General features: G+C 43.3%; 2 protein-coding genes across 2 annotated transcripts; both read left to right on the top strand.

Annotated features, from left to right (window-relative positions):
• On the top strand, window positions 1–14724 carry CEP104 (centrosomal protein 104; the record flags this gene model as incomplete). The annotated part of the gene is made up of 21 exons (XM_082009312.1): window positions 1–113; window positions 615–788; window positions 1109–1247; window positions 1917–1982; window positions 2386–2462; window positions 2630–2798; window positions 3017–3175; window positions 3800–4051; window positions 4937–5140; window positions 5666–5833; window positions 6519–6692; window positions 7599–7775; window positions 8097–8303; window positions 8798–8914; window positions 9516–9552; window positions 10052–10133; window positions 10708–10816; window positions 11121–11259; window positions 11762–11829; window positions 13309–13399; window positions 14588–14724. 21 exons carry the CDS (start codon window positions 1–3, stop codon window positions 14722–14724), a joined length of 2859 nt encoding a protein of 952 aa, XP_081865438.1.
• A 4401-nt stretch (window positions 14725–19125) lies between these two features.
• LRRC47 (leucine rich repeat containing 47) lies at window positions 19126–25161 on the top strand (the record flags this gene model as incomplete). The annotated part of the gene is made up of 7 exons (XM_082009464.1): window positions 19126–19770; window positions 19844–20290; window positions 21068–21184; window positions 22436–22551; window positions 23425–23527; window positions 23959–24048; window positions 24922–25161. 7 exons carry the CDS (start codon window positions 19126–19128, stop codon window positions 25159–25161), a joined length of 1758 nt encoding a protein of 585 aa, XP_081865590.1.
• Between the last annotated feature and the right edge of the window lie 380 nt (window positions 25162–25541).

Raw genomic sequence — 25541 nt, 5'->3', positions numbered from 1 at the left:
ATGCCACACAAGATCGGTTTTATAGTTGTTAGTTCCTCAGGACATGAAGACGGCTTCAGTGCAAAAGAGCTGATGGTCCATGCACCGACAGTGAATGGATGGCGATCGCCCAGGTACTGCCAGTGGGAAGAACGTGCATAGGTCTGAAGTGCTGAGTTTAAAATGAGCAGCAGATATATCAAGCGTGGTCAGAGTAGTTTACGGCATCCCAGACCAAACTGATCATAAAAACAAAGAAGTTACTTGAATTCCATGGAATCCTTATCCTGGGGGGAAAAAGCACCTTGGTTACCACCTAAAGGCATCGCGTTGCATTTAAATAAAGTCCTTTAAAAGGAAAACGGAACTATTTTTGTTCTTGTCAAGTCTCCTTGGAGTTTGCAACTGCTTTGGCTTAGTACTAAAACTCCAGCCTTCTCAGTACATCCTCTAGGTATATATGGGACACTATAACATAGACGTGCATGTGATGAAGAGAAGAGTGTTTCTAGTCTACTCTTCGGGTTTTCTTTACAGTATTTGTAATTCTGAGTTAAGCTATAATAACTTTGGAAAGTTTGTTGGAAGTGAAGTCATCTTCAAAAAGGTGATTCAGAAATTGTGTACATTTTCAGACTCTGTCAGTACCCACAGGAAATTGTTCTGCAGTTGGTGGAGAGATGTCGGATACGAAAACTGCAGTTGCTTGCTCACCAGTACATGATTTCCAGCAAAATTGAGTTCTACATCAGTGAAAGCTTGCCTGAATACTTTGCTCCTTATCAGTCAGAGAGGTTTCACAGGCTAGGGTAAGTCAACAAGCTCTAAAAGATTTTATTACCTTGATGGGACAGGCCTCAGGAGGAAATAATATTCATTATGCTTTGCATGCAATATTGATACGCTGTGCTGCGAGCAGTAAAGAGATTCCCTACTTGCTTAGATCTGTAACAAAGCTGAAGACGTAGATGTAAGAGGCATGGTGCCAATGAAGGCTCTCGTCAGATAACAGCACACATTTCAGTTATGAGGGAGTTTTAAACCTTATCAAAGTACTAACCTGAGGAGCAAAAATACAGCTGTGTTTTTGTACATTTTCCCTGCTTACTTGTTACGTTTTCCTTCTCAGTTATGTCCCTCTCTCAGACAATGAAAAGACTGATTTCAAAGCACGAGAGTTAAAATCTGTGTATATGGATGCAGTTGGCCAGTACCTGAAGCTGATTTTCCATAAAAATTATGTCAATAAATACAACTTATACAGTCAGGTAAGTTGAGCTAAGAGTCCTTACTTGGTAAGCCAGATGACATTTCAGTAGTAGAGAACAGGCATAGAAATCTGTTCCCTTGATTGCAGAAGCTAAAAATGTCGGTTGAAAGCTCCTGGGTTTATTTTTGGTTTCCTTTAAAACAGAAAACACAAATAAGAGGTTATAAGTGGCTTGGAATCACGGCCAAGTGCATGCAACTTATCCAGAAAAAGCAAGCCAAGCGCACTGCCTTTCATTCTGAGTTTTAGACTGCACAGCAGGCTCTGAGAACAGCTTTGCGGTCACGACAAAGCCACTCATAGTCTTTAGGATCTGATGTGGCATTAAGTGGAGGTGCTGTACAGCCATCCTGATACAGAGAAAGCAAGTGTCTGCCTCAGTTCTGTAGTGACTCTTTTCATGTCCATCCCAGACCAGAAAGAGGAACAACTGATGACTCTACAATGTGGTCTGCAGATTTGGTAGTAAGTTTATAATGAAGCGTGAAGGACCTTTAGCACTTAGTGCTTTGCTTTGCCTTGCTTCCGTACCACCTTGGAGACCACAGGTCCTGTTTTGGGGTTTTTTTTGTACAATGTTTTGTTCCAAATTTTTTGTTTCAGTTTTCATAAGATACGGAAAAAGTAATGACCTCATGCATTTACGTTTTCTTTAAATCTGTCCCAGGTTGCCCTAGTGGCTGTAAACATTATTGGAGATCCGGTAGACTACAGTAATGACAGCAATAACAGTGTAAGTGCAAAGCATCCCTGTCTTTTTACTCTTGCTACGCGTGTTCAGTTACAGGGTTCTTGGCGTAATGGAATGCATCTTTCTTCTGCTAGTTTTGTGCTGTAGAAAAGCTGCCTTGTATTGGTTTTTTTTTTAATTTTTTTTTTTTAATGCTATCTTGAAGCAAGAAAGTTCTCAAAAATTGAGCCCAATTTGCAGATACAAAAAATGAACCGTAATCAGTTGGAACGTTTGCATCTTCAACCTCTCCAAATTCTCTTGTTTCAATATGCCCCAAAACAGAAGTATTGTAAGTTACATAGCTTACATTGGTTATGGCAAGTCAGAATTTCTGTCCTGAACATGCATTTATGTTGATGAGTGTGCACTGAGATTTATTATTTTTCCCCCCCTTGCTACAAAGCCTTCCAGAGAGAAGCTGATAGACCACTACTTAGGAATTAAATCGGATGATCCTGCCTTAGATGGAACTTACCTTGGGTAAGGAAGTTCTTTTGCATATACCCTGGCAAAACATCTACTCAGTCTAAGGTAGTTCTCAGTCTACCCTTTTTTAGTTCCCTGCTAGTGCAAAGAGAAGACATATGCTCAGCCTGGTCTAGTTTGGATCAGCTGAAAGTTTTATTTTATTAACTTTGTGTCTTCAGGAAACCTGACTCCATTTCACCTCTGGATGATTTGGCTTTTGACATGTACCAGGATCCAGAAGTTGCTCAGATAATACGTAGACTGGATGAGAAGAAACGCGAAGCTGTCCATCATGAACGCTACGATTATGCCAAGAAACTCAAACAAGCTATTGCAGACTTGCAAAAGGTATTGTTGAAAGACTGTTCATCTCTTAGGCCGAACAGTGTTCCGGTGGTCCATCAGGGACCCTAGCGTTCATGTGGAATCGTAATGATTTCCAGTACATTTTCAAAGTAGTAATTTTAAAATCAGATAGCTTGATTTAATAACTTGGCTATAAATACTGAAATGTATACATATTTACGGTAATGTGATTCCAAGCTAGTTTGTTATACCATTTCTAGGTAGGGGAACGGCTTGGACGGTATGAGGTAGAAAAGCGCTATGCTGTAGAGAAAGAGGATTACGATCTTGCCAAAAAGAAGAAACAGCAAATGGAAGCGTACCGCTTGAAGGTGTATCAGCAACTGGAGCTCCACGACCTTCTGGATGCAGAGCTGATGGTGGGTACTGTTCCTCCTAATTCAGGAACCTTTACCATGTGAGTGTTTTAAATAGAAACGGCAGAGCAACCAAAGTAAGTTCAGGGAATAAGAGTTGTTACACAGGTATTTTATGACAATTTCACATAGATTTTAAGTTTTCCGTTTGCATTGTGGATTTCCCTAGCCAAAGACTTGCAAGTGGCATTTTATGAACACGCTTACTTCTCCATAAATTATATTACATTAAACTGTTAAGGTCTCAAGTAAATGACATTGGGATCCCGAATGTTTTGCATAATTTAGGGCTACCCAATACAGATTAATAAGGTGCTTTCTCATATAACAGGCTTATGCTGTCACTGAGGCTAACCATACAGAATTAACGTGATAAGATATATATAGTTTTATGTTGTTCTCAGAACAGGAAGCTTTATAATCTCTCCACACACACATCCACACAGAATCATCTTGAGATTGTTTCATAAAGCTGCATCCAGCGGATGTGATTACACGTCTGTGAGCGAGGTCTGGTATTTACTTGAAAGCACCAGAATCTTGTTGACCGTCGGAGTCGCGGCTGCACTGACTGTGATTTTAGTACGTGGTGAGCCGTGCTTTACAAAATCTCTTTCCCTCCCTCAGATTCGAAAGCTGCCTGAATTGCCTTTGGAGTCTACAATTTATACTGGGAGTCCTCAGCGCACAAAAGCTACAAATTCACCTCCTTGTCAGCACACAGAACTGCAAAAAGGAGAGCCATGGAGAGCAGAGCCTTTGCTGGAAGAGAAGTCAGCAGGTCCCACTTCTGCTGAGCCCTTTGTTCCCCATCAGTCCCCTTCTCCTCCTCCTGTGGCTTATCGCACAACCGCCAGGGAAGTGTTCCCCAAAGAAAATGTGAGTAGTGTACCTCTGTTACTGCAGAAATCTGTCCGAGCAAATGATCTTGTGTTCAGCCTTCCAAAACAACAAGGTCTTTTGTGGTTATTCTCATGGCTTATATAGTAATTGACTGTATTACTGAGCTGTGCCCGTCTAGTAATTGGCATTGGTCTTTTTCCTTCCCGAATTTCTTTGGAAGCTTTTTACAAACGTTCATTGAGATTGAGGCAAAATGGGATTATGCTTGATTTACAAAGAGATGAATGGAAGCAGATAGACGTTAAATGACTCATGAGGGGTCATACAGCCCATATAGTGGAAGCTGAATTCTGCTTGCTCCATTAATGGCTTAATAAATCTCCTTCTCAGAGATCACATTGGATGAACCTACAGCAGCAAGGGAATTTGTTGGAACATGGTTGTAGGGTAGGAGTCTTGGTGTCATGTCTGAAGAGAGGAAGAATATCCTAATATCTAGTTATCTCAATCTTTAAGTTTTGCTGCTCTGGCTTTTGGCAAAGCTGAGGAAGACTTGCGTTGACTCTAGTAGCAGTAGTATTCTCTCTTAACAGGATGTTGAGGTAAAATAATTTAACAAGTAAAGCTTCATGACGTGCTGGCTTCCTGTCAACAGGTGCTTGCTGCTGTAGATGTGTGCACTTCCACCGCAGGCATCTTGTGTGTGTTTTTTTGTATTCTATAGACAAGAAATAAGTTTTATTCACAGGTACTGATTCCATTTCTTCATGAGATGATTATGGGAACCTCAACATTCGTGCTTAATTGCAAAGCGATACTGCTTTGGCAGGGATAAGAATGCATGAGCTGAATCCAATTAGTGATGAAACAACTTCACATCCACGTCATTTCTAGAATAGCAAATTTTATTTTCTCTGTTAGGTTGGATTTTTACCTTATGATGAGAGACCTCTTCCAGCTACCTGTAAACAGTCTGATGAAGCAATTGCGTACCTTGAGCCGGAGATGACTGAAGAGGATGTCAGTGATACTCCAAGAAGCAGCATTACTGGGGAACCAGAACCATTGACTGAGAAGGCGCTGCGGGAGGCCAGCCCTGCTATTGAAGTCTTTGGAGCAGCTTTGGTAAAGAACACCAAAATAAACATATAGATTGTTGTCATATGTGTTGAGTTGATTTGATATGTCAACAAAGACCTACTGATATGCTTTCTACACGTTCAGAGCTGCTACTTAAAAATCTGAGATTAAAATTTGACCTTGGATATATGGGTGCCTGTTTTCACCATTTACATGATTGTGTAGCTTTTATGATCAATTACTTGATGAGCTGTGAAGCAGATAGTGCCCGGTAGACTGCTGTAGGGTACGGGCCCTGCCAGAATACCCGTTACGTGCCACTGTCTTTTGTAGGGAGAGAAACTGTCACTGTGCTGCCTGAAATGGTTCCTTGAGCCTGACCTGTTAATCCACTTACTAGTTTTTCAAAAACAGATGCTTTTAATAAAAGCCAGATTCCTGTAGGAGACACCTGGGGATTTCATGCTTAAGCTCATATGTTCTTTTCAGGCTGTTTCTGTATATAACTGTGGCATAGATACTGAAATACCGGTATTGACCTTTTAAGAGAGAAACTTGTTCTGTGTTCAGGTTGCAGGAGCGTATTCCAAAACTTGGTCGTATCGAGAAGATGCGTTACTGGCAGTATATAAGAAGCTGATGGAAATGTCAGTGAACACTCCAAAGGACGATTTAAAGAACATGCTGAGGGCTGCCATTTTTCTTGCAAGGAGAGCCATCAAAGACATAGTGTCTTCGGTAAGTTGTAATAAGTTTGATAAGAAATGCTCCAGTGAAGAACTAACAGCAAAAACTGTGGAATCGTGTGGTTAACACACTTAAAATAATTTAAACAAATAGTTTGTAAAACTACGTTTAAGTAAGTTTAAAAAAGGAACCACCAAAAATCAAACCAGACTCAAAACCAACTGAAATGTCAGCTTTTAGTTGGGATCAAGGACTGGGCGCTGTCTAGCATTCAGCAGTGTGGAAAATACTGCTCTGGGCTGAGTAATGAGCTTGAGAAACAACTGCTGATGCAGTAAATGCATAGTGTGGTTCAGCCTTTTGGGGTTTTTTGTTTTGTTTTTGTAAAGTTGAAATACAGCAATGAAGTAAGTTTTAGTTTCCAACTTGAGAGATTACAGTCAGCCTAAGCAGACTTAGGCTTCAAATAAGCCTTAAACAAGAAGAAAAGGAAAAGAAAAATCAAGAGCTGTGTTACTCTTCATAAAGCAAATTCTGAAACCTTTCACCTAAGCCTGAGCAACACGTTTTCTGAAAGAGAGATATGTGACATAGCTTCCATTGAGAGTGCTACTGTAACTCTAGATTCCTGTTGCTGCCGTTCTTTAGAACTACAGGAAAGATTTTACAATATTGTCTGAAAACAGGCATCTGTGTGTTATTTTTGTTCAGTGTTTCCTTTTTCTTTTTATCTTAGGTTTTTCAAGCTTCCCTGAAACTTTTAAAAATGATCATTACCCAATATATACCAAAACATAAACTAGGAAAACTAGAAACTTCTCATTGTGTGGAAAAAATGCTTCCAAATTTGCTTTCTAGAACGGGAGACTCTTCATCCCGTCTTCGCCTTGTGGCTTCTAACTTCATTCAGGTAGGTGTTATTCTCCAGATTACAGTTTGATTTGCATTAAGAATGTCACAGAGCTTAGAAGTGGGTAACGTCTAATCAGACTTGCCTTCAAGTCCAGAGTTTGCTGCTGTAAAGGATTACGCCTTAATGGCAGGCAAAGTGGTAGCACCAACTTCATATCTTTGCGGTGTTTTTTCTAGCAGTATATTGTCACCTTTGTTGTGGGGGACAGTGTGGGGAGATAGCAGCCGCTGCAGCTGCGAGAAGGGTGTAACTCTTCTGTTCTTAGTTGCAAGAGATCTACAGAGATGAGAGTAAGGAGGTGCAACATACTCCTCAGACTGTGTTGCACTCTGATTGCATTTTTGACAGTCAACTTTTGAAAGTCAACTTAGCAAAAGCGTAAAGAAAATGCCCGTTTTAAAAGACACAGTCCATTCCTTGCTCAGTGCTAGCAAAGAGCAGCTGCGAATAGCTGCTGAAGGATTACAGGCTCTCTTTTCCAGGAGAATTTAGAAGGAAGAACAGTAGTTCTGTGCGTAAATGTGTTGATTCAGTCCCAGAAGTGGAGTAGATAGGGCAATGTAAGATGGAGTTCTTGAAATTCTTCTTACAACCCAGTTCTACAACTTGCTCCTCTGAGCATGTCTAAGATTTTATTGATTTCTCAGTAGCTTTCTCTCTGATGCCAAAAGCAAGACCAAGCATCTGCATAATCTTTTTAAAACCCCTGCAAGTAACTTCTGGCTGCTAAAGTAACAGGAACATAAGAACATATGAAGAACATAAGAAGCAGCTACTTCTTATGGAAGGCTTATTTCATTGTACTTAACTTGTTGTGACTTAGAATAACTCTACTTTGCAAAGACAGTTAATTTTCCTCATTTAGCATTCCTACGTGCAGACTGACTCTCTGTCTGTTTATAGGAAATGGCACTGTGCAGTGAGGTTAAGCCTCTTCAGATTGTTCCAGTTCATTTGCTTCAACCATTAAAACCGAACTCCCCAGCACATCTGGCAATGAGTCAAGTGGAATTAGTGGAATGCCTCTTGAAGGACATGGGAACTGAAAACTCTGGGTTTACTGTCAGCAATGTCATGAAGGTAGGAGCCTGAGTTTACAGCACATGAAGTTTTTTTCTGTTGCTGTTGTATTAGGGCTTGTCTGTCTGTTTTGGAGTGCTTGGTGAAGTACTAAAGAGAATTTGAGCCTCTTGGCGGTGACCGCACACAACCTTGTGAGGAAGCATGATGCCAATACGGGGAAAAAAGAATCACTGGGTCAAAAAGCGTTTGCAAAAACCTGTCCGTATGAAGAGTTCTTCCAGTGAAGTGAAATAACTGTCTTAGACTAATAATCAAGTCCTTAAAAAACACATGGGACAAGAGAGGCTTTTTTAAATTATTACTTATTATTGTTTTCAGTTTGCAACAGGAGCTTTGGAACACAGAGTTTATGAAGTTCGTGATGTAGCCTTGCGGATTATCTTTGATATGTACAGGAAGCACAAGGCTGCTATACTGGAATATCTTCCTCCCGATGACGCAAGCGTTCGCAAGAGTGTTCTCTATAAAACACTCTTTGATGGATTTACTAAAATAGATGGTAAACTTTCTGAAGCTGAAATTAGGGTACGTAATAAGATTGTAGAACATACGTAGCTACTTTAAGAATTGCATTCCACTGAACAACATACTGATTTTGTAGCTATATTAGACATTGAATGAGGTATATAGCAGAGTATCTTAAATTGTGTGGCTAACACCAGTTAGAGTACAAAGCTGGTCTTCAGTTTATACTTGCTCTTACAAATAGAGCCTACAAAGAATACCAAGATGGTACTTCTGAAATAATACAAAATCATTTTGGAAAGTACACGTACAACGTTTTCTGCTGGCTAGGCTCAGAAAGGGTGAGCACGTAGTAAATGCTATGTGTTTCTTTCAGGTTAGTACAGAGGAGTTTGAGGGGAGGGAGGTGTTACTGTAACAGACCAACCATTTGACTGAGCAGGGTATTTCTCGTGCTACACTGACCATTTGTTCTACGCTGATGTGTTTTGCAATCTCTTCTATATGACAGATTGTTCAAAAGCTTTTGTAATTGCCAGAGTATTTCTTGACAGGCACAGAGAAAGGCAATAACAGAAGAAGCAGAGAAACAGAAGAAGGAAGAAATAAAAGTTCTGCAAGGTCAGCTGGCAGCGCTAAAGGAGATACAAGCAGAAGTTCAGGCTGGAAAGGTTAGGGTGTTTTGGTTTTGATTTTTATTTTTTTAAATCCTTTTTTCCTCAGGTGCCACAGCTTAGATAATTAACATTACTGTTGTCTTATTATAAACTAAAAAAAAGAAAAAGAGACTCCATGACATTACACTAACTGACTTTCATCCTCAGCAGTCCATCTTAAAATCTGGGGAGTGGTTTTTCCTACCATAGCATAAAATTTGGATTCTTGTTTATAACAGCTTTGTCTGTTGTATGGGAAATTTGAGATTGTTTCTACAAGTCTAAGTGTTTCTGTGTCAGCTAGAATATAGGAATCGTACTGGGTGCATCAAGGCCCCCCAGAAGCATGCTGTACTGCCCTTCCATTAAGTTTTATGTCTGAACCTTAGAAACGTAGTCAGCTACACCAATGCCAGGAAGTAGGACTGTTTTCCAGCCTCCGAAGATTGCTGCCTCAATACCTGAGAAATTTGCTCTAGGACCAGAGGCACGAGCGTTCTAATGCATTGGCTCTGCTTGTAAACTTTTAATTCCAGGATATAATCTGTTCTTTTTCTCCCCAGCAAGCATCATTGTCATTAAGGAAATTTCTGACTTAAATGTCTTTGTTCAATAGGAGAAAGAATCTGATTTTCAGAAGCCAAAGTATCAAGGTAGGTAATCTCAAATAGTATTAAGAATTGTAGAGGTGTTTCAAAATGTCTTTGAAACTCTGTAGATGCTTAATGGATTACTGAATTATCTCAGCTGAAAACATGCCAGAGTGCTTCCGACTGGCTGAGTCTCAACCTGACATAGAGGTAATCATTAAGTTCACAAAAGAAAATTTACCATCAGCTAAATCAGTTAATTTCCAATAGGAAATTAGCATGGCTTGGCTTGAAACCACTTTAGATTTCTCCCCAACCTGAGGTAGATCATCTACTGCATTGAAAAATAATCACTACGATATTTTACTGTTGTAGATCACTAAAGCAATAGTTTCCCAACTGCCTTACAGGTATGTTGTCTTTCAGTGCTTGTTTACTGATATGGCAATGGTATGCCTCTGTTGGGCGCTTTTGCTGTTAAGAACCAGAGAAGCAGTATTTCTAGGCATGCACAAAAACTAATGAAAATGTGATCTTAGTTTTAATACTTCTCTTTTTACAGGTTACGAGGTAAACAAAAGCCCACAGCCTGCAGCAGCAGAGATTCCAGATGATCATTCCTCTGTTGCAAATTACTTGGATAAGTAAGTTAGTTGAGCAGCTTCTAATCACCTTAAGCACTTCTTATAACCTGCAAGCTCATCATGATAGTAACATTTTTCCAGTAGATCAAAGCTCATAGTTTCAGCATTGAAACAATGAAAATCTCTTCTAACAGATTTGAAATTATTTCCTGGCAATCCTAGATGTTGTTGATTTTTCAAGTTCTCTGATAGTGTGACCTTGAACTTGTTTTCTGAGTGGTTGCTTGTGGGATAAGGAATTGCCACAGTTCAATGTTCAACTGCCCATATAAAATAAGGCAAAGATATTCTGTATCTTTCATGTGTATTGTAGGATACAAAAGCCAGCTTCAGTGACCTGTTCTCAGTGCTTTTGTGGAATTATGTCTTTCTACATGAACAAATGCTTTATAGTTGTATTTACCATAAATTATGTAATAGTATCTGTTCATGCCCTTTCCTAACGTCAGGACTGTATAGGGGAAATAAGGTATACTGAGATGTTAGCTATTTTTCAGAATAGTTTCTAACAGAAGAAACAGGGTTCACCCATTTCACTCTATGATGTTACTGATGTTTGTATTTTTTTTCCTAGCTTATGTATTTTTTGTGGTGTGAGGGACGAATCCTTCACAGAGGAAGGGTTGGATCTCCATTACTGGAAACACTGCCTGATGTTAACCACATGTGAGCACTGCAAACAGGTTAGGCATAGACTTTCTAGAGCTACTACAAGACGTTAACTGTTGTTATTCTGGTTTTAAGGTGCTATAAGATATTTAACGCTGAGGTAGATGAATTCTGAAGAGAACTGTGTGATCTTGGGTAGTGCTTTTCGAAAAGAGCAGCATTCTAGATTGTATTAATAACTGGACTAAAATTTAATTTTCCCTTTGTCATTCTGGAAAGTGAGAGTTGACTTCCAAAAATCACATAAGCAGTTCTTTAAATACTATCCTTTACTCGATACAGCACAAATCTTCATGGGTGCCTCTTGCGCTGTTGCAGGTGGTGGAAATAGCAAGCCTGACGGAGCACTTGTTGACAGACTGTGGTAAAAAGGACAGCTTTGGGAAATGCCAACGATGCAGTGAGGCCCTTCCAAAAGATGAGTTGCCCAAACACATTAAGAGCAAGACTTGCAATGGTGAGTAGTTTCGAACAGGAAGGTTGAACTTTGAAAGTCAAGTCAGTCAGACTTTCAAATACTGTGTGTTTTTGGCAAGTCAGACCGCTTCTATTTAGGTACTGCTAAATTACTAATTTAATACTACTAATAAAATACTTCTATTTAGTATACTGGATTTAGAAATTGAAGTAAATCTGCAGGAGGGAACACTTCGGGAATAGATGCCTGAATTTCCCAGTGCTTGAAATGCTTCACTTCTATGAATGCCTGAGGGGAGGAGGTGTGAGGAGAACAGAAAGCCGCTACCACATCCTTGCGGTTTAAGCCCTATCATTCCTCTTGATGTTATTTTGATGTAGATGATTAAACATGGGTCTTCTTTGAGAGCAGTTAACAGTAATAGGGCAGGAGCTGGTTTATCCATGGGGTAGTTTTACGTCCTTCTTTGTGCAGGTTCTCCTCTCGTATTTGAAATTAACCTGTCTTTGCCATTCTTACATTATTTTCCTAATCATTCCAGCTGCCAAACCAGAAGATGTTGCAAACCATTGCCCATTGTGCCATGACAACTTTTCCCCCGGAGAGGAGGTAAGACTGCCTTCTAGATTGGTCTGATGTTGTTACGTCACTGGGACTGAATTCGTGTCCTCTTCTAATGCTGGCTTACACCCAGCGACTTAAGAACTTGCCTGGATTATTGATGGGGTCTATAACAGCTATCTCATGCTCTGGGGACCATATCTGAACCTGGGTCTTCAACGCTCAAATGGGAACCACAGGGCTACAGCCTTTCTCCTCCCGCATAGGCAGCTATACACCTTACGGCTTTCCAAATTCCCAACCGCTACCAGATTCTGTGAGTTCGCTTGTCAGCCCTGGGTTTCGGAGTGATGTTACGCAGCTTAAAATACCATGACGAGACTGAGTGCATCCAGCAGGGCATCTGGGATTAAGACGTTGTTTACTAGAGTGTAAGAAAAAATTGACATGAAGAAAGTAAGCCAGAACTGCTGTAATTATCAAGAGAGTTGAGATGGCCTCTCTCTGCTTTCTGCACGCTGTTTCCTGTAACTGCCTAATGCTCTGAAATCTCTGATATGCCAGGTCCCAAATGTGCTTTCAGCAATTGAGAATATATATTGGTATTATATAAAAAGCGATTAAAGTATCTGTTTTGGTCTTTTATATGAATCGCCTAACGCTACATTATGAACATATCTAAGTAGTTCTGCATATGATTTAATTGGCTGAAAAAGTCTATCTGGGAGGCAGCCAGCAATTCCATACTGAGCGTGAGATCTGATTAAATGTCAATGGCTGATATACAATCTCTCTCCTTTTCTTCCTTTCAATGGGACATGACCACTGGGTAGTGCTTCTGTTCTCAAAACCAAGTTTTTTCCAAATCCTTTTTGCTTTTCCCAGCGTGAGGAGCTCAGAAAATACCATAACCAACTCTGAAACATTGGTTGAGAAACATATGTGGTGGTTGGATTTGGGGATTTTACGTTTTTTTCTTGTTTCTGCCCAAATTATTCTGTAAGTAGGAGATTTCACATAGCCCCTAGTTTGAAGAGGCTGTCACATTTTTCTTTAATACCGCTCCTACTCCTTCAGGTTGCTGAATACTTCAGCTATTTTCATAACCTTGTAGTTATGCCCACGCTTTTTCAGTTTAAAATATGTATGGATGAAAAGATTTTCCATGTTATTTGTACATTGTTTCTTCCTGATTCAAACTCAGTTGATAATTAAGAAAATTTAAAAAACAAAATGAATATCAATTGCTTTTATTTCCTAGTATCTGGCTGGAATTTTTTTTTATTGTGATGTACCTTTTAAGTTCTATTTAAAAAATTGATATATTAATTGCTATTCCACTTACTAAGTCATAAGGTGTTCATGCTTTTATGAGCAAGCAGATTAAAATGCCATTGCCATAAAGTCTGTATACAGCTCTCATTTTCCCCATGTTTTAAAAAGTGTATGTGCATGCCTACTGACTAGATAAAAAGATCTGCTAATTTTGCTGAGTTTGTAGTATCACTTCTTTTTAATTTACTTTAGGCCTGGAAGTCTCACCTAATGGGCAACGATGGCTGTAAAATGAATCAACGGAGGTTATGCCCAATAAATAAAACTCTTCTGGTGCAGCCTGGTAAGATATTATTTTATGATAATGACGATTATGGGTTCTTACTATGGGTTGCCTTTACTTAAGAGAAGCATTTCATTCTTGAAAGCAAGCTGGCTCTTAACTGCTTGTTCAACACGCCCTGTGCATTTGTGTCACCAAACTGATATTTCTCATGCTGGTATAGACTACAGTATACTTAGGGAGCAAATTCTCAAAACCCTTTAAAAGCAATAATTTCAAAACGAGGGCATTAGCTCAGCTGATGGCAAAACTGGCGGTTTTGATAATTTGATCAGTTTGGCCTTGTTTCTGTGTAATAGTATGGCTGTGAATAGAACAATCAGTGGTGATACTAAACAGTTTACATTCCGGAAGGCTCCTGAGTGCTGACACAGAGAACCGAGAGCCCGATTTAGCTTTTAATGTCCAATCAGAGGATGCTAATCTAATCCTAATTGCGAGATGAATTGAATAGTTAGTGCTGTGTACTGCTTTTCCTTTTCAATTCCGGCCCAGGAGCCAGGCAGAATTTACAATTGTGCAGCTTCTTCACCAGCAAAGCAAAATTGATGCTGATGTCAAGTGGTTTTTTAACAGTCGTCTTTATTTATGAAGCACATGCAAAATCCTTTTATTTCCTGAACACGGAAGTTAAACAAACACACTATGTTGACTGCCTGCAGCACTGAAACTCTTTTGGCCTGTAACATCCAAAACCTTTCCTCCTCTGTCTGATATTTGCTTTGCTCATATCCACGTTTCACAGCCACTGCAAGTTCCTGGAAAGGACTGTTGAATTCTCTCCTTCATCTGTCATAGGTGAATGCGGTTAAACTCAACAGTTTCCAGTCTTGAACTGGACCTAAAATCATGTCTGTTTGTCTGTCTTCGGCTTTGCTGTTGCTACTTGCTAACTAGAATGATAGTTAGTTTGCCTCTGCTTAGAATTTGGAAGCATAGAAGGAACTTAAATCCTGCCTGGATAGAGCTAAAGCTCCTGAGCAATTTCCTAGAGATAGGAAAGAAACACTGACCGTTTAGGCCTACCACCCCTGGTATGAAATGCACCTCTGACTGGATGCCTGCCAACTTCTAGTTGCTAGTATCGGTCATTCAGACTTAACGTATCTTGAGAATCAAAATGGGAGATAAAATTCAAGACCAGGACTAGGTGTGCATGCAATAACGATCTGCATTTTCTCTTCACAGGCAAAATAGGTGGCCAGTATTTCAGGAAACCAGGTCCTTCAGGAGCAAAAGCTCGACCTTCCTGTATAGGAAGCAAGATCCCAACCCCAAGAGGGGGCCCAAATAAAAGCACTGGCAAAACATATGCAAAGCGATGACAGGACAAGTATTTTTTCCTTTGTCTTAATAACTGAGCATATAGTTGTTAATAGTTATTTAAAAACTGTGGGCAACTCATATCATCTCTTTTGGTTGACTGCATGGGGCCATTTATCGGCCTTGAGCAGTACTTGCCTAGTCTGGTAACTTCTGTGTTAGCTATTTGTTCAGTACCGTGTTTTTTTCCTAGAAAGGTGCGTGTTGGAAATACACGAATGTTCTGGGACAGATCTGGCCTGCCACCTTCCCTGTGCGGTACAAGGAAGGCCGTGCATTGGTCTTTGACCGGTTCCTCATATTAGAAAGACTCCGCAGTGAGCACGGAGTTAGCAGGGCCACACTGTGTAGCTACTGCAGCAGTCAGCACAGGGGCTCTGCCCTGGTTAGTGGATTACTCTGGAGCTGTGGTTCTAACAGTCTGAGTTTGAGATCTGGCCAGGAGTTTCCTGAAGATCCAAAAGCCACTGTCACTTGTGCATTGTCTTTCTCTTGGGGAAGAGCAAGAAGCCTACCAAGCGGAAATTGCACCAGACTTTCAGGACAGAGCTGAAAAACATTTGCTCTTTTGATCTGTGACACTTGTTTGCAATTATGTGTTCTGGAAGCTTGGGAAGTACTACCTGTATTAGCTGACGTTACCACCTGATCACTTCAATGTAATAATTGCAGAATGCGTTGCTAGTAGTTTTCTGACAAAATTGACTTCCTAACGTGCTGAAAGTAATAGCGACAATAGGTTTTGTTTGTCTTGCCATCGACACTTGTTGCAGACAAACAGGTCACAAGTTAAACTGTGCGCACTGGTTGGCTAGGCGGTAGTCTGTATTTCTGCATCTGGAGAATTCATCATGATTAGACTTGAGGAAACACCATTGAAAATACGGATATATAGAACAAGCAAAGCAGGCTTGTTGCGGCACGCGGGTTCCTTTGATGTGATGATGATGTTGGTGTCTGAGCAATACCATCGTTCACCTGTTATGATGTGCAGCTGGCGAAAGGTGAAATGAAAAATGCCTGCACGTGTAGAAGGAAATATATGTCAGACTATACGGAACATGCATCTCTGCTGTCTGAAAGACCTGTATGGTCCTGTACAGATAAACTCTTGAACCAATTAATGGGTAAAATAGCAATTCCATAAAGCAAAATTCGGCCTCCTGTGTTTGCTTAGAAGAAAAAAAAAAGGGAGAAAAAAAGGGAGAAATTTCAACATAGTTGAGGCAAATTACAGAGTTTGTTTTTCCCACTGCAAATCCTATGGTGTGGACTTACTTGCTTCAGTTAGGGCATGTTCACAAGTAGGGCCAGGAATTGGAAGGCTTTTTCAGGTGTCCACTCCTCAAATGTAATGAAGTGAATCAAAGGATCACACCGTTCGTCGGCAATTCATTTAGCCACTGTGCTGGCATCTAACGTATTTTGATAGTAAGAAAGGCACTATTAGTGTGTTCACAACAGCTGCCTTTTTCTTCTATTTGTCATGATAAACTTTGTCAGCTAAAATGGGGCAAATTTTATAGCCACTGTGAAAGCTTACAAGTCTGCCTGTTTGTGCTATGCTCTAAAACTCCTGGCTCCTTCACTGGAAATGGGAACTGTACTTTTTGTCTAAAACTGACTGGTATCCTCGAACGCCTCCTAAGTCAGCTGAAAGCTCTAACTGACCTTGCAAGGAAGGGAATTGGATCAGGGCCATTATAAAATGTTTCCGCTCATTTTTAAAGCTCTTAGAAACATTATTTTGACAGAAAATGTTGCTCTCCTTTCTAATACAGGTGTCTGTAATTTTCATGAGTTCAGGCATGCTAAGAATGCCGAGTGGAAGAGATGTCTCTTCCTTGGGGCCACTGAGGCTCTAGGAGAAGCACAGGCCATGCACCGTGAGAAGTGGTTTTGCTGTGGCAGCCTGGCCTTTGCATAGATTTCAGGTTTAGAGTTTTAAAGGCAGTAGAGCAGTACCCAAAGCACTACCCAACACCAAGAATTAGCTCCAAATAAAAAAGCAGAGGGGTGGTTGGATATCACCGTATAACCTGCCATTACATGGGAAGTTACATAAAGTAGCTGTTCCACGCTGCCTCTTTCACTGTGCACTAAACACCTGACTAGTCTATTTGACAAGAGGCTTAAGCTAAACCGCAGGAGTCCCACTTGGTATGTAACAGGAGAGTGTATCGATGGAGCTACTGTAAAAATGAAAGCCGTGCTTTAAAACTTCACCCTTAATTCTGAAATATATCCCCAGGAAATGGCCCCTTAAAGAAAAGAAAAAAAATCTTAGTGGGGCCCTGAAAAGCTTGAATTAATAGATTTAGACCTTTTTTCTGCTTTAGTGTACTTTCTCTCAGCTCACATCTAAATCCAACTCTGATACTGAGTTTCTCTCATTAGAGCTTGGTTAAAATAAACATCTGCATACTGTTAAGACACAATGTACCTAAAGCAAGGGTCCCAACATCTCTACTTGTGACGCTTAGGCAACTGCTTTCTGGGATAGAACAAACTGGTCCCCCGCCAGTGTCTACCACAGGTACAAGAATGAGCAACAGTAGTAATACAAGTAGAAGTTTTGGAGGTTGGCTTTTTTTGCTACCACGGAGGGAATTTGCGGTATGGGTTTGTATATACGGCACTGATTTTGTAATACACAGGTTTTATAGTTTGCGTGCAGCCTATCTACAAGCTTACAAATTTTGCAGGTAGATCGGTGTGCTCGTGTTTTTAAAGTCTTTATATTTGGAAGAGATAAAGAAACAAATTATATATCTCAATAAAGATACACATGTTCGGAATATATATATAAAAACAAATATGTATGTATTGTTATTTCTCCTTTAGTGACACAGGTTCCAATTTGAGAACCTGATTCCTTATGCAAGCAAAATAACCCATCGATATTGCTCAGAGATTAGCAAGTGCAATGGACTGCAGCCTCATGAGCTATTATTGCCCAGAGCTTTTTTCCTTTTCGAATTAAAACTCTGAGCTTTCCATTGGGCAAGTTTAATGAAAAAATACCTGTTTGCAAAGGTCCTCCATGTATTTTGGATCGGCCAATATACTATGTACCTCGAATTGGTAAATACGGCTCTCCATTGCTCCTCAACCACAGCTGTTAGAAGCAGTGAAGCAAAGCATAATTAAAATAATCCGTTAAGTCCTCAATGTAGCAGGATGTATGCTTTCTATTTTATAGCGTTATGGGACAACCTTTTTAAACATGTTTTTATTAAAAAAAAATTGCTTGATTTAAAAAACAACAAAGCAACCAAACCAAAAAACTACACACCCAAGACCCCCCAAAGACGATTAATTCCAGCGAGCACTGGCCGACCTGAATAGCAGAAAAGCGGGGAGCTATGTAAGCACTTCTACAGCCCTTCCCTTTGAGGGCACCGTCCCCATGGGTAGCGCTTGCTGCCCGCGCTGGGGTACAGGGCGCGTCCCTGCTGCCCGTCTTCCTGGGCGGTTGTCGGGGCGCCGGAGACAGCACCGTAACTGCTCTTCTCTGTGCTGCATGGTACAGCACAGTGCTTGGGCCCCCGGGGCCCCTGCGCTAACCCTCTGCAGCGTTGTCGCGCAGGAGGTTCCTGCCTCTTCCCTCTCCCTACTGCCCACCTTACCTACCTAAGGAGCACGAATTACGGGTGCGCAAAATGGGACTTTTTAGTGCCACCAATGTTAAGTTTTGAAGATGATTTCACTGGGCTGCTCCCTTTAGCTTAACAACCAACCTGTGTTTTCTGCAGCGGCAAAATAAAGGCTGGTGTGAAAAACATGGTGAAGTTTGTTCCTGTGCCATGAGTTCTCGAGTGAAATATTCTGGAGCAAAAACCTTGCACAAGTGCAGGTTCGGCTAGGGGAAGGAAGTGCTCCAAACCGTAGGACTGGAAAAGTTAAACTGGCAACAACGGTACCTCGTTATTCAAGAAAAACAGACTGTAGCCCCGATCTCATGGGCTTTTGTCTGTCTGATCTCTTTCTCCCTGCTGTTCAGTCAACCAGGCTGTTTTCATCCATCTAAACTGCAGAGGCGGCTGGGGAGCGGCCAGGTCCCGGCGAGCGGGGCTTCGGCCCGGCTCGGGCGACCCCTCGGCGTTCCACCGCCCCAGGAGAGCACGCAGACAGACCATGCGCGTCCCAAGCACTGGATAAGCAGAGAAGGAGCTTGAATCCGAGGGATCTTGCGGCTTCGGGAGAAAAGGTCACCCGCATTGAGCACGCGGGCTGCGTGTACCGCACCGCCTCGGGAACCGCGCTCGGCCGCCCGCCGCGCCCTCCGCGCCAGCGCCTACAGCAGAGGGCGGCTCCGGGCGGTGCGCGCAGCCGCGCCCTCCGCGGCGGAGGGCCGGGCCTTCCCGGGAGGCGGGCGGCCGGGGCGGCGGCGGCGCGGCGCCATGGCGGCGGCCTGGCCGGAGCTGGAGGCGGCGGCGCGGGAGCGGCGGCGGGAGCTGGCGCTGGCCGGCGCGGCGGTGGCGGAGCGGGTGGCGGCGGGCGGCGGGCGGCTGCCGGCGGCGCTGCTGGCGCTGCCGCTGCTGCAGTCGCTGGAGCTGAGCGGGTGCGCGGCGCTGCGGGAGCTGGGCCCGGGGCTGGCCGCCGCCCTGCCCGCCCTGCACACGCTGGTGCTGCGCGGCAACGCGCTGGGCCCTGCCGGGCTGGGCGCGGGGCTGGGCGGGCCGCTGCCGGCCCTCCGCCTCCTCGACCTGTCCGGCAACGGCCTGGAGGCGCTGCCCGCCGCGCTGGGCGGGGCGGCGGCCGCGGAGCCGGCGGGGGAGCCGGCGGGCGCCCCGGCCTTCCCGCAGCTGCGCAGCCTCAACCTGAGCGGGAACCGGCTGCGGGAGCTGGGTCCGGGGCTGGCCCGCGCCGCGCCGCAGCTCCAGGCGCTGCTGCTCTCCGGCAATCGCCTGCGGGCGCTGCCCGGCGGGCTGCTGCCCCCCGCCGCCGCCCCCGGCGCGCCCTTCCCGCTCCTCAGCCGCCTGGAGGCGGCCGACAACGAGGTGGCGGAGCTGGGCGCCGACATCGCCGCCCTGCCGGCCCTGAAGGTGGGGGCGGCCCCGCGAGCCCGGCCGCCGGCCCGGCCGCCGCCGCCGCTCACCCAGCCTCTGTCTCTTCCAGAGCCTGGACGTGGCCAACAACCGGCTGCAGGAGCTGCCCGCCGCCCTAGCCGACTGCCCCCGGCTGAAGGAGGCCAATTTCAGGGGCAACCAGCTGAAGGACAAGCGGCTGGAGAAGATGGTCAACGGCTGCCAGACGAAGGCCATCCTGGAGTACCTGCGGGCCGGGGGCCGCGGGAAGGGGAAGGCTGAGAGCTCTAGAGAGGAGGCCAGGAAGAAGAAGAGGGAGAAGCAGCAAAAAAAGGATGGTGGGGACGGGGAGCGGGACCAGCTGGAGGAGGCGAGCAAGCTGCTGCTGAAGGTCCTGCACGTCTCCGAAAACCCGGCGCCCTTGGCGGTCAAAGCCAGCCCGGGTGTCAAAGATGTTCGACCCTTCATTGTGTGCTGCGTGCTGAAGGGAGTGAACTTAAAGCCGGGAAATGCCCTGAAGAGGTTCCTATCTGCGCAGGTAACTGCTGCTGTCTTGCGTTAGGCGTTTGCAAGGGGACTGTCGCTAGCAGAGGTGGAAGCAGACTGTTCCAGCCTCCTTCCCGCAGATAAGTTTCTGCAATGCAGGGTGAGCTCTTTACCTAGCCGGTGGTGAGGGTGCGGTGGGGAGGCAGTGTAGAGTGGGCTCTGCCAGCCGCGGGCCGCCGCGTCAGTCCGTAATAAGCAAAACTGGTTTTCCTGAAGAACCCAATAGGAGCTCGGATATTGCCATGAGAGGGCGACGAACGCACGCGCGTTCACGTTGCATCCGTAGCAGCAGCTCGTTGGTGCTGTGGAGCCTGTTGAGAACTAATAATAAACCCGCGTCCGCGTTAGAAGTACCCTACTTTGGCTCCAGGTTTCCTAATCTGTGCTAAAACCATCTTGCGTGCCTAGCCTTCCAACCGAGGTATCGTAACCACAGGCTTTCGCCTGGCATGCTGCTTGCTGGTCCGTGAGGTGGCAGGTGTTAACTTCTTTCAGAAGCTTCTATCATCTTTGTAATTGTTTTCTGACTTAAAACTGTTTGTCTCTCACTTGAGAAACGCATCACGTGCTATGCTTCGCTGTCTTTACGTTTGGGTTGTAAGTCAGATAGTTATGCTGTGGGTGAAGAGAAGGGCTCCGTTTAATGCAAAAGGGTTACTCAACTAGCTGATCATGCTACAAACATTAAATACGGAAGAATCTGAACGCTAGGAGGAATAAATCATGCCGATGGTTTTGGTATAGTCTGATGGCATTCTTTATGTTTTAGACTAAACTGCACGAAGACATCTGTGAAAAGCGGACAGCAGCCACAATTGCCACCCACGACTTGCAGCTGATCAAAGGTCCTCTGGTATACGACGTTCAGCCTCCTGATGAGCTGAAGGTAGGGCTAGTGGCATCGGTGGGCCTTTCCACTTTTTTTCCTTCTGTTTTTTGGAACTGCATAGGACGGAAGGAAATTTTTCTTAGCCTGTGGCTCCTAGAAAAACTAACCCCAGGAACTTTAATTTAGAAGCTGTACTAACATTCTTGCTGTCCTGCTGTAACAAAACCTGCTTCAACAAGCCTCGCAGAGCTACCTAGCGTTACTCCATGACCAGTTAAGAGAGCATCTGTACTGGGACTTAAATCAGGGAAAGAAGATATATGGTTGTTTTTTTTCCCCTCTACAAACATTCTGATATTGCTTAATGCATGTCTCTGCGTAGCTGGGCTGAGATGTCAGTGTTTCGGTGTTGATCCTTTCTGCTGTGTTGTGGTGTTACCACCTTAATGTTCCCTGGAGGTCCATATATGTTAGAATGTGCCTGGAGTGTCATACAGCAAAGTGGATGCTCATTTGTATGAGAGCATCCCGATTGGCAGCGGCCTTCAAGGTAGGCTAGTTAAAATCCCTTCCGGTTCTGTAGGTTTACTCAACCTTGGGTTGTTTGTGTTGCTGCCTTCAAAGAAAGGAAAGAAATGAAGAAAAAAAAAAAAAAAAAGAAAGAAAAAAAAGCTTGCAGTACATCTGTATGAGAAGCTTTTAGACTGTACTTCAATCCAGAATATAAAAATTGTATTTCAAATTCATCATCCTTACTTACGTAGGCCAATTTCAGCATGCCCGTTAATATCCCACCTCCAGAACTGATCTCGCTGAAGGACCAAGCAGTCCGGATACTCTGACTCTTTGGGGCTGACCCAAAGTTCTTGTGTTCTGCTGTCGACACCTTGTGATTGTAACCGTTCTGTGCACGTGGCCTGATCCTCAGGAACGAATTCTTCGTTTTCCTGATGGCTTACAGAGCCTTCTGTTCCTGGCGTCTGTTTCGAGATGGCAGGTTTTTGCATTATTCACTAAGGTATGACAGTGAAGGGAATGGCTCAGAAAACTGTCCAGGCCTGGCTTAGTGCCTGTGAATGAGCCTGTTTTTCAAGTGGGTGTTGCAGCTCACGCGAATGTTTAACCTCAGCGTGATTGTAGTAGTCGATGTGAAATTGGAAGTTTATTTCCATACTGAATAACGTGTTAGGGATGACAGCAGACTGAAGTATAAGATTTTAATTATTTACTTGCTTACAGGAGGGTTTTAATGACCCCCGTGTCTGAGTCGCTCTTAAATTCAAATGTTTCTGTTCTTGTATGGTGTAGATAACACCCCTGGGTCGAAAGGAGATCAAGGCAAAGGATCTTCTCCGTCAGCTGCAGTTAGAAGCTGAGGAACAGAGGAAACAGAAGAAGCGTCAGAATGTCTCTGGGTTGCACAAGTCAGTACATTGATCTCTTGCTGTTTTTTCTTCAGGTGAAATTTGGTGACTCGTCCGGAAAAACAGCACTGAAGAAAATGTGCTCGAATGTAGTGTGAGGCATGTTCTGTAATGGTGATGGGGCTAACAAACCCAGCACGAGCTTTTAGGAGTCGAGATGAAAAACACTGAGCAGAATTTATACATAAAGAGTAACGTGGAGAGAAGCAAGGATGATGAGTGCCTTCCACTATTTCTAGCTGCATCAAGAGTAAATTCTTGTTATATTTTTTGTCACCTCTAAGAATAATTTATATTTAGAATAGCAAATAGAAAGGAAACGAGGAGGAGTGAAGCATGTGTCGTGCACTTTCAGTAGACTAAGCAAATCAGAGGTGCGGTAAATCTGTGTGTAGGAGCAGATGAACTATAAAGCGGAGTCTGGCGCTGCCCTGTCCCGTTTACTGCAGAGATCACCACCCATATGCCTCACTTGTACGGCTTGGGGAAATTTGTCAGGTACACGACGGGAGAACTGTATATCGCCATAGGAAGTAAGAGGGAAAATTAAGTAAGCTTGTCTGGAGGAATCGGACAGTGAACTCTGATATTCCTGGTCGAGCGCTGGGATCTCTGAAAGCACTAGCAGCACGTCTGTCTACTTTGACAGCAGGGATATTAAAGTGTGAGTTACTTTATGGTTCCAGCCAACAAGTTGCCTCTTGTTTGGCTGTATCACCGTGATACTGCTTTGCTGAGTTCTAGTGCTCAGGCTTCTCTTTCTGCTACGTGGTAGGTAGGAAGGGACTAACTCATTTTTGTTGCCATTTTCTGCAATTGTGTGCAGCTGCCGTTTCAGTTTCTCACTTCTTGCTGCTTTGTTTTTCTTGGCAGGTATCTCCAGTTATTGGATGGCAAAGATAAGTACCCGTGTCTTGTGGATGCCGAAGGCGTTGCGATTTCTTTCCCACCAATAACCAACAGTGAGAAAACAAAGGTAGTCTCTGTTGGTGGAAATACGTTAAATCCGAATTAAATGGCATTTCTTTCTGCTGAGATATTTAACTCCAGATTCAAAGATACACGCAGTTCTGTGAAACTTGTGATTGCATTCCAAATACAAATCTTCAAAGCCTGAATCTTCTCTGCTAGACTGTCAGATTGAGATGGATCTTGGAGTTACGTTTTTACCTTTGTAAATCTGTAAAGCTCTGGCAAGCTGTTCCAAAGGCACCGGTCTGCCTTTGCAGAGATGGCTTTATTGAAGGGGAAGAATATGGTTTTTGACTTGCAAAGAAAGGCAGTACTTTGCCTGCGGTTGAATTGAATGAAAACCTTTCATTCAGGTTGGGTATTGAAACGTTGCCAAGTGGCTGTGGGTGAGTCGGCTCTGATTCCTTACTTGCTTTAACTGTGAAATTCTTACAGATTAGAAAAGAGACCCGCAACCTGTTTCTGGAAGTGACAAGTGATACCAGTCTACAGATGTGCAAAGATGTCATGGACACACTGATTCTGGTAGGCGGATCAGCAAAATAATCCTGTCTGTTCTGGGTGTGCTTCTTAACAAAACGTTTAATTGCTCACATGTATGGAGGAGAATACAGAAGTTGATTTTTATTTTAGTAGTAGTAGTATTCCCCCTCCTTCCCTTACTCTTCCATTCTTGCTGTATTGCAAAAGGTTTTTCTATTCCTGTACCCCAACTAGCTGGCAGACCTCAAAACTCCCCAGGGTAAATAACGTTGTGTTACCACAAATGGAAATTTACGGTTTGACTTTGAACACATTACTCTTGTTAGTGCTCTTAAGGCTTCAATTGCTGCCAACAAATTCTCTTAGTGAGATTTCTCACCTCAGCCTGCCTGACGCAGTTAGCTTGCTTGGTCCTATCATTATTCTAGGATTGTCTTTCAGATACCATATGAGCAGCAGGACGGTCTCATTAAATGCCGTTCAGCATGCTTTCTTACTGAAAGAGGGAAACTTGGTATATGGCGAGTACAGGGTAGTGCGCTGTTAAGTATTTTGCAAGGTAAATGTATTTTTTCTTGTCTAGTTGACATAGCCTTCACCAATGGGTTCTAAAGGTCAACTGACTTGTGTAGTTGACGCAAGGTAGTAACAGAGACAATTTCAAATGCGCCAAAAGCAAACTTGTCAGTGGCAATCCTACAGCAGGCTCTTGTTGCTTAGAATCCAGTGCTTTGACAAAGCCCAAGTTCTGTCTTTAAACACAAAAAATTAAACTGGTCAGAGGAGCGGGACCTCCTGGCGAGCACAGCAGTGATAACATCAAAAGCCCTTTCAGTTCCCTGAATGATTCTAACTCACTGAAGAACGTAATCTTGTAACCAAGTAATCTTGTTTTCTGTATTTTGCATTTAACAGAAAATTGCAGAACTGAACAGATACACCTTGGAAAATAAGGAAGACTCAGGCTCAGATAACGAACCTGATGCTCTTTGTGGACCGGTGAATTTGAACCCCAGCCAAAATGTACAGCCAATGAATTTTCCGTTGGTAGTTGAGCAGGTTCGAGTGGTGGACACAGATGGAAACTTGAAAGTACTTTATCCTTCAAAAACTGACCTAACCACAGTTTCTTCTCTTCTGACTGTAATACGTTAGCAGCTATCAAAGCTAAGAAAATGGTTCAAATTTTTTTTTTTCCATATTCAACAATGCAACTTGTGCGCAGTGGTTTGGTTTTATTAAAGAAAAGCAGCAGTGCATCCTGCCTGGGTATGTGAAAACTTTAAAGTTTGATTAAGCTACAGGAAGGAGTATTGTATTCTTTCAGCCTTCATAGAAAGTCATCAGTATTCTGACTAGGCAGAGAAAGCGGCATCTTCAAATGTGAACTGAAAGGCAGAGGAGGTATTGGAAGTCAGAACGCATTAACTTGTAGAAAGCACCATTATGTCATCTTAGCGTCTGTATAAAATGAGCGCAGTCACATTTGTCTGCTGGATCACTATTTCTTCCCAGGATGTTTCAGATGGATGATT

Source organism: Phaethon aethereus (genome assembly GCF_964289735.1).
Source record: "Phaethon aethereus genome assembly, chromosome: 21".
NCBI lineage: Eukaryota > Metazoa > Chordata > Aves > Phaethontiformes > Phaethontidae > Phaethon > Phaethon aethereus.
This window is presented reverse-complemented; position numbering and strand designations above follow the sequence as displayed.